This window comes from Gekko japonicus, unplaced genomic scaffold (genome assembly GCF_001447785.1).
Source record: "Gekko japonicus isolate JY-2015 unplaced genomic scaffold, Gekko_japonicus_V1.1 scaffold784, whole genome shotgun sequence".
NCBI lineage: Eukaryota > Metazoa > Chordata > Lepidosauria > Squamata > Gekkonidae > Gekko > Gekko japonicus.
This window is the reverse complement of record NW_015164207.1, coordinates 576,421-584,776: the sequence shown is the minus strand read 5'-3', so window position 1 is coordinate 584,776 and position 8,356 is coordinate 576,421. Positions and strand designations below refer to the sequence as shown.

Below are 8,356 nucleotides of genomic sequence, written 5' to 3'. Positions count from 1 at the left end.
GGGTGGTGGCGGCCGCCGCTTCCACTCGGCCTGACGTGCAGGTTGGTCGGGCTGGGACGTCGCGTAGCAAGGGGGGTGGGGCCCCTCCCGGAGACTTCGGGGGACTCCCGGGTGGCTCCCGGTGAGCCCCGGGACAGCATCACACTGACTGCTCATATTTAGTTTACAGTCCACCCTCACCCCAAGATCTCTTTGGCATACACTCCTCCCCACAAACATATCCCCCATCCAGTATTTCTGCTTGACATTTTTATGGCTCAGATGTAATACTGTGCACTTATCTTTGTTGAATTGCAGCCTGTTTGCAGCTGCCCACTTCTCCAGAGTATTCAGGTCTTGCTGAATTTTAACTCTATCTCCTTGGGTCTTTGCTACTCCTCCCAATTTGGTATCATCAGCAAATTTAATGAGTAGCCCTTCTACCCCTTCGTCCAGATCATTGATAAAAATATTGAAAAGTACCAGGCCCCAAACCGAGCCCTGCGGCACCCCGCTGGACACCTCCCTCCAATCCGATGCAACGCCACTGACCCCCACTCTTCGGGTGCGGTCCACTAGCCAGCTCCCTCTCCACCGAACTGTGCTATGGTCCAGCCCACAGCCCTCCCGTTCGCCCATCGGAACGTCACGGCGGGCACCCTCTCCTTTCCCTCCAGACTTGTTTTTGTGTCCCCCCCTCTTCCTTGCCCGTGAGGAGGTGGTACAGTCCAGGCTGGGAAGAAATTATATGGTCACACCATCTTGGATCCTTTTCAGTGTATTTGTAATTCATCGTTCAGTGTATTTTAATTCTACTGTTTTTATGTTATATATATATATATATTGTTGTACATCACCCAGAGCCCTGTGTGAGCAGTGATTGGGTGATTCAGAAATCAAATTAATAATAATAACAACCACCACCACCACCTATCTAGACAGCATGTGATGTCCGCAACCTTTGCATCAGGCAGGCAAGTCACCATGCGGTCATACTGCCTGTCACAGACCCCACTCTCTGATCGAATCACCAACGGCCCACCTCCCCCCAACCCCATAGAGGCATCCTTGGCCAGAGAGACCATGGAAGGGGTCCCTTCTAAGGGATCGCATCCCTCCTCCTCCTCCTTAGACGGAGGCCCTCCGACCTCGAGACCCTCCCTCTCCACAACAGCAGAAGAGCTGTCAGCACAGGAGCGGGACTGTTCCGCTGAGTCCCCGAGGGTCTCTCCCCCAAACCTCTCTCTCTCTCTGCCTCTCTGCCTCTCAGCTTCTCAGCCGGGTCAGCAGCCCTCGCCTGCTCCCTGAGCCCCAAGAGCCTCCATGCGGAGTGAGATGGGGTGCTTGCTTACCTGACCGAGGGCAGGTTTCCGTAGCAGGAGAGCTACAGCAACACGCCGCCCTCTGTGCTGATGTGGAGCTTGTGTGCCCTTCCTCAGGAAAGTCAGATTGGAGGCGTTCTCCTCTCCTGCACTCCCCGGCTGAACCCCTACGCTCAGCTCCCCTAGCAGAAGCCCTGCTCGGAGCCCTGGCGGCAAGCCTCAGAAGCGCTGAGCACCAGCAGGGGAGGCGGGCTGGCGGGCCCTCGCCTGGTGGCGGACGGGGTGCGCGCGCGTGTGTGTGTGACCCGACGGGTTCCCTGAGAGCGGCTCCGCGAAGCTCTTGGGACATTTTCCAGCCCTGGGGGCCCGAGGGCCACATCCCCAGCAGACCGCCTGCCTTTCCTGAGCAACGTGCCACATTGTGCCCCTCTTATCGGGGACACCTGGGGGGGGGGTGCACGTGCATTTGATGGACACGGTCTGGCCCCCACCCCCAGCCCCAGCCAGTCAGTCGGGGTTTCTGGAGAAGGGCCCTCCGACACTGAGCCCTCATGGGAATCGCTGGCTCCTCCCCCTCTCCTTCAAAGACCCCAATGGGAACAGGGGCTGCGTCCCCACCCTGCTGGGTTGCTGGGGAGCCATTCTCTGCCTCCTTCCTCGGCCGACCAGATGAGCTCACCCTCCTTGACTCGGGGACGTGGGCTCCTGGCGGAGCCATCCGCTCTCTGTCCGCCGGCAGCCGCCGCCACCGCCATTTTGCTGGCCCCGGGGCCTTTCAGCACCGAGAAAAGGGCCACGCCGTAGGAGGTCTGCCTGTGGCTGCTTCCACGGGGAGTGCCAGACAGCTCGTCCCCAGGTTGGAGCTCCTGAGTACCCGGGAGGAGGCTTCCCACTGGGCATGTGGCTGCAGGACGGGGGGAGCCCCCCTGTGGAAGCAACCTGAGCTGCTGAAAAGCCAAACAGCCACGCTGAATGTGAGGCCACGGCCACGCAGCCACAGGCCTCCTCCTGCCTGCAGAGGGCACACGTGGTGCCTGTTTTGTGCTCCTCTGGCAGGAAATAGGTCAACGGGGCTCCCTCCCGGCGGCTGTTCCTCTGGGAGCTCTCCCTCTGCCCTGTGGATTGCCTGCGCAGTAATCGGCTGCTCTCCTGTATCTCATTGTGTGATCTCTGAATATGTACCAGGCTGTTGTCCCTTTCCTCCAGCTCAGCCGGCTCATTAAGGCCGCCTGCAAGCACCCATCATCTGCCAGCAGGCAAGACTTCCGTGGGAGCCACTCGCCACCTTCTGCTCAGACAGGCACGTGGCCGCCTCTCACTGAGGTCTCTCTCTCTCTCTCTCTCTCGCAGGGGAAACCGGCTGCGTGGGTTTACGAGGCGCAGTGCTGATGAGCTGGAATGAGAGAGAGGAGTAAACCACCTCTTCCCCATGGCAGGTTTTCAAAGATCTTAACACGGATAACGATCCCCTTTCCTAAAGAAGGGGACAGGCAAACATTTGACTGCATAAACACAGAGGCCGGACTGATGGCTTCCCAAGCGGGCCTGCAAAGGGGCCAAGCAGACGGCAGACCCCTGGAGCCCACCAGCACTGCTCGACCAGGAGTGGATGTCCGAGAGGTCTGCTGGCCCCTCTTGCTCTCCCACCTCCAGTCAGTATGAAGGAGAGGGAGTCACAGACCGCCCGCCCCTTCCTGAACTGAGGGCTCGTTCTGTTTCCAGTGGGCAACAGGCAGCCTTCCCTTCCGGGGTGAGAGCGTGCCAGACCGAGAGACCTTCTGGGCACCCGGGGACGGACAGAAGGACACGGAGTCCTCCTGTGGCACCTTCAAGCTGGATGGATGACTTATGGCTTCCTCTGGCTCAGGGGCAGGCAGGGGTTTGGGTGTGTGTGTGTCACATTTCTGGTACAATCTCAAGGAAAAATGAATCAGCTTCCTGCAGCCCTTTCACAATGGAAATTGCAGCCATTTGGTGGTTAAAGATTTCATCAAAATAGTTAACAAACCAAAGGTAAAATCCTGCCCCCAATTCACTAGATGCCAGGACTCCCCGTGCGGGGGGGGGGGCAGAGGCTGCAAGGGAAGGTTGGCAAACATCTCCTAAGTTGCACCAGCTTCCACCGCGGGTGGCTCCTGGGCCAAGTTGCTCCAGTGCTTCCCGCACTTGCCTAGCGGGTTGGCAAAGAGAGAGAGAGAGAGAGCGTATAACTTAGAATGTGCAAAGCAATAGAAAGGCACTCATAGATTTCCTGCCCTGTCTTTGGACCTGGCTCACTCCTGAGTCCTTGGAATGAAACAGCAACTGGCTCCTGCCTGAAAAGCCACTGCAGAGTTCTTGCTGAATCCCGGCACTGTGAACCTGCTGGAAAGTGGCCATCAAGCAGGCTGCAGTGCTGGGTGAAGCAGTCAGGCCCAACAGGTGCAGCTGGGGCAGAGGCGCTGTGACCAGCCACTCTTCCCTTGGAACAGGGATGGAGGATCTGGCGGGGGAGGGCTGTCGAGGGAGGTGTGCATCCCTCACATTTCACAGCAGCTGAGAGGATGGCTAGGAAGTTGGAAAGTAAGGCCGCAGCAGTGGCAGACGGAGGCCTGTGTTGTAAGCGAAGCCCAGGTCCTGCACGGGCAGCCAGTTGGGTGGCCTTGGGCTCCCCCAAGGGCGGTTGTCCCTCACAGGAGGGTGTCTGTCTGTTGTGGGGAAAGGGAAGGGGAAGGAGTTTGTCAGCCGCTCTGAGACACCTTTGGGTAGTGAAGGGCCACGGGGTATGAATCCAGCCTCTTCTTCTCCTTCCTCCTTCCTCACAGCCATGGCCCAAGAGGTGTGCGCTCTGGTGGGATCAGACCCTCCGAACAAGGTTCCTGCTGCAGCCTGACCTGTGACAGGGAGTCACAATGTGTGTGCACGGACCCCACGGGTGGGGTGGGGGGTGAGTCCCATGGCTGAGCGCTGCATGGTTTGTGCTTGGATGGGTCAGCCCCTCCTCCAAGCGCCCATGGTAGGTTTTTTTCCTGCACTGCTGCCCCCTCCCTCTGTCTTGGGGATATTCAAGGCAACCCGTTGCAGCGCACAAGTGCAGCTCTCTGGAGTGACCTGTTAAAAAAGGGGGGGGCCCACCACCACTTAGGAGGAGGAGGAGGATGTGAAACAGGGCACAACCAGGTTCCCTGGAAGGCCAGGGCAGGAAAACCATCAGGTCAGGGTGTGATCCCTTCCCTGCGACGTTCAATTACCATCACCTTTCCGCCACTCACTCACGGCTGAGACAACTAAATGGAGCAAGAGGAAGGAGAGCCCAGTTGAATCAGCCGGGAGGTGGAGGAGGAACACGCTGCAGCTGGGCCTGAGTCAGAGGCTGCCAAGAGAGAGTGGCGCTTGCCAGAGAGCCAGAGAGACACACGGAGGGCGGAGGGGGTCCAAGCAGAGGCCTGACTGCAGCTGGACGCCCCAGGCTAGCCCGGTCTCATCCGCTCGCCCGGGGAGACTGAGCACGGCTCGGCCCTGGTGAGTGCTTGGGTGGGAGACACCCACACACACACACCCCAGGAAGCCCAGGGCCGCTGGGTGGGGGGCAGGCAATGGCAAAACGACCTCTGCCCCTCTCTTGCTCGGGAAACTCTTCGGGGGGCTGACCTGACCACTCCCCCACCCCCGAAGCAGAGGCCCACCTCAACCGCACATCGTGTCCTGCAGAGTCCGGGGGCTCAGTTTCTGGTGTGAAAGTCAGTCAGGGCTGCTGCTACCCAGACCACGTGTGCCCGGTGGGTCCAGAAAAGCCGCCCATCGTCCACGGAGAAGCTGTTCTCAGGATGAAAACCAACCTCTGCCCCCCAGAAGGGCTGCAGGGCCTGCTTTGGGTGGCGACCCGTGAAGGCCCCTGGGAGTGGGGCACGGTTTGTGGGGTCAGCGTGTTTGGCTGAGAGAGCACTCTGCTGTTGGGAGGTGGCTACTCCTCGATAAGAGGCCCTCTAGTCCGTCCCCCCCCCCACACACACACACAAACACACTTTGGTGTGCTTCTGAAGGAAAGCCAAGGCCAGCAATGCCGCGGCAGGCATGGGCGCTTGGAAAGGGGAGGAACGGGGGGGGCACACTGACCTCTGGAGCCCCGGTGGGGGTAAGGCTGCCCTGGCACCATATCAGGGCCTGGGGGAGGAACAGGGTGTAATGCCAGAAAGTCCACCCTCCAAAGCAACCATTTTCTCCAGCGGAACGGATCGTGGTCGTCTGAAGGTCAATTGTAATAACCATAGAATCATAGAATGTTAGAGTAGGAAGGGGTCTTGCAGGTCATCTAGTCCAACCCCCTGCACTCTGCAGGACCACAGCCGAAAGAGAGCCCTACATACCTACAACATACCCGAAAGATGGTCGTCCAGCCTCCGCTTGAAAACATCCAGCGAAGGAGCATCCACCACCTCCCGAGGCAGACTGTTCCACTGCTCAACCACTCTGACAGTCAGGAAGTGTCTCCTGGTATTTAGCCGGTAGCGACTCCCTTGTAATTCCCACCCATTCGATCTCCAGTCTTGCAATCCCGAGCAAGAGAGAATAGATTTGCTCCATCTTCTACAGGACAGCCCTACAGATACTTGAAGACTGCAATCCTGTCCCCTCTAAGCCTTCTCTTTCCCAGGCTAAACATACCCAACTCTTTCAGCCTTTCCTGCTAAGACTTGGATTCCAACCCTCTCACCATCCCGCTTGCCCTCTTCTGGACACGCTCGAGCTTGTCAACATCCTTCCTAAAATGTGGTGCCCAAAACTGGACACAGGACTCCAGGTGAGGCCTGACCATAGCAGAATAGAACGGAACGACCACCTCCCTTGATCTGGACACAATGCTTCTGTTAATGCATCCTAAGATTGCATTAGCTTTCTTCGCAGTCACATCACACTGCAGGCTCATGTTTAGCTTGTGATCAACCAGAACAGCTGCTGCCAAGCCAAGTCCCTTCCATTCTATATCTATACCTTTGAATTTTTGTACGTAAGTGTAGGACTTTGCATTTATCTCTATTGAAATTCATTTTATTTGTCTCCGCCCACTGTTCCAGCCTATCTAGATCATTTTGAATCCTGACTTTGTCTTCTTCAGAATTAGCAGTCCCACCCAACTTTGTGTCAACTGCAAATCTGATAAGCATCCCCTCTATGTCTTCCTCCTGGTCATTTATAAAAACATTGAAGAACACCGGGCCTAGGACCGAGACCTGCAGGGCCGTAGCTAGGACCTTTTTAGTGGGGGGAGGCCCTGGGAAAGTGGGGGGGGCAGCAAGCATCGTTCTTACCTAGGGTTGCCGTACCGGGGGACTCCCGGACTGTGGCTGGAGTGTGCATGCGCTCGTGCCGCACACACATCACCTGGAGTGCAGCTGGACGGAAGCGTAGCCATTGCGAAAGGGCTGGGTTGGAGAAGGCTGCGGCCGCCGCGGCAGGCAAGCGATGCTGCAGAAGCAGCAGGAGAAGCATGAGCACGCCCCCCTCGCCTCCTCCCCCTCCCCGTTCTTATCCAGCCGCCGTGCGCCTCCAGCCACTCGCTCTGCCCTGCCAGATAGGCAACCAGCACCTCGGCCAGGGCACCGACCTCGTGGGCCCCTGCTCGGCCGGCGCAGCCACCAGGTTGCCGGTGAACACGACCAGCGCCACCACCCGGCCCCAGTTCAGGCCGCCGTCGGCTTCCATCTGCGCCGCCACCCAGCTCAAGTGGGCGGCCGTCCCGCCGGGTTCTGAGGCCGCAGGGCTGCAAGCCGAGCAGAAGAACGTCTTCGCGTGGCTCTCCAGCTCATCTGCCACCCGCCGCAGGGTCTTGGCCGTGCGGCTGGGGGGCAGCGCCAAGCTGTCCGCCCAGGTGGTGCTGGAGGTAGTCGTCCACCACCTGCGCCTTCTCGGCTGGCAGCCTGCTGGGCATGGCAGCAGCCTCCTCGTCTCGCAATAGCCCTGCGGGGCGGGTGAGGGGCGAAGAGGCAGTGGCTGGCTCAAGGTCACCCAGTAAGCTTTATTATGGCAGAGAGTGTGGGCCTCTTCGAACCCCCGCATCTCCAAGGTCTGAGTCCAACCCTCCAACCACACTGGCTCGCCATGCATGCTCCATGGCTCACACTCCTTAAAGAAAATCTTCACCCCTACCCCACCCCGTTCCAGAGCGGGCGCTGGGACTCCGCTACTCTGCAGCCCCGGGGCGCGTGCCTTCCTTCCCGGCTGCCGGCCGACTAATCAGTGGGGGAACATGGGGAGGCTCCCCCTCTCCTTCGTCTCAGCCGGCTGGGGAAGTGCACGCGCAGGTCAGAGGCGCGGGGCCAGGGAAGGAAAGAGGGAGGGAGCAGCAGCAGCAGGTTGTCTTGGGAAGAGTCGAGACGGGCAGGCAGGCAGGCGGGGGAGCGGAGGCTTCTTCCTCGCCGCCATTCCCACAAGTTGTCCTGCCTGGCGAGAAGTTTGCGGTGGGGCTCTCCTTCCTCCAGGAGACGCACCCGGGTGCCGGGCTCCAGGCGGGAGGCAAGCAGCTGGAGAAGGCAGCCCTGGCGCGGACCCGCCGAGGCAGCAGCGTTCCGCGGGGACGAGAGGGGGCCGCGTGAGCTAGGGCGCCTGGCATGGGAAGGACGCCACCCTGGCGAACCCAGCTCCGCAGCTGCCTCCCCCTCGCCTCTCTGCATGCGCTGGCACCCGGGAACGGCAGCAGCAGCCGCCCCTGAAGGGCAACGCCGCCGCCGAACTTCGGAGCCCAGACTGGTGTCCACTGCCCCCCTTCCCAGTGTGGACTGCCAATTAATAGCTGGCTCACTCCAACTGGGCCCTGTACCGGTGCCTGGCGCTGCCTAAGAAGCCACCTCCGCCCCCCGCGCCTGCCCACGTGTCCCGGCCGGCTTCACCGGTTCCTCCTCCCCAGTTGGGGAGCCTGAAGCGCTCCATGGTGATCGGGGGGAGGGGGAGGGGGAGCAGAGGATTGGGGGAGGGGGCCCGCAAAACCCACGGGGGGGCGGGCCCCATGCGAGCTACGGGCCTGGGTGCCGTAGTCCAGGAGGAGGAGAAGGGGGGTTCAACTTCGGCGGCGGAGCAGG

General features: G+C 59.9%; 1 protein-coding gene across 1 annotated transcript in view; it reads right to left on the bottom strand.

The window, feature by feature from the left end:
• The window catches only part of STAG3 (stromal antigen 3), a 119,780-nt gene extending 113,010 nt beyond the window's left edge, over positions 1-6,770 (bottom strand). The window contains exons 1-4 of the mRNA XM_015408424.1: positions 6,605-6,770; positions 3,415-3,471; positions 1,981-2,205; positions 1,332-1,507 (exon numbers count right to left, since the gene is read on the bottom strand). Of these exons, the coding sequence (XP_015263910.1) occupies positions 1,332-1,507; positions 1,981-2,205; positions 3,415-3,471; positions 6,605-6,770 (624 nt within the window). The remainder of the gene's footprint in view (positions 1-1,331; positions 1,508-1,980; positions 2,206-3,414; positions 3,472-6,604) is intronic.
• Positions 6,771-8,356: the final 1,586 nt, after the last annotated feature.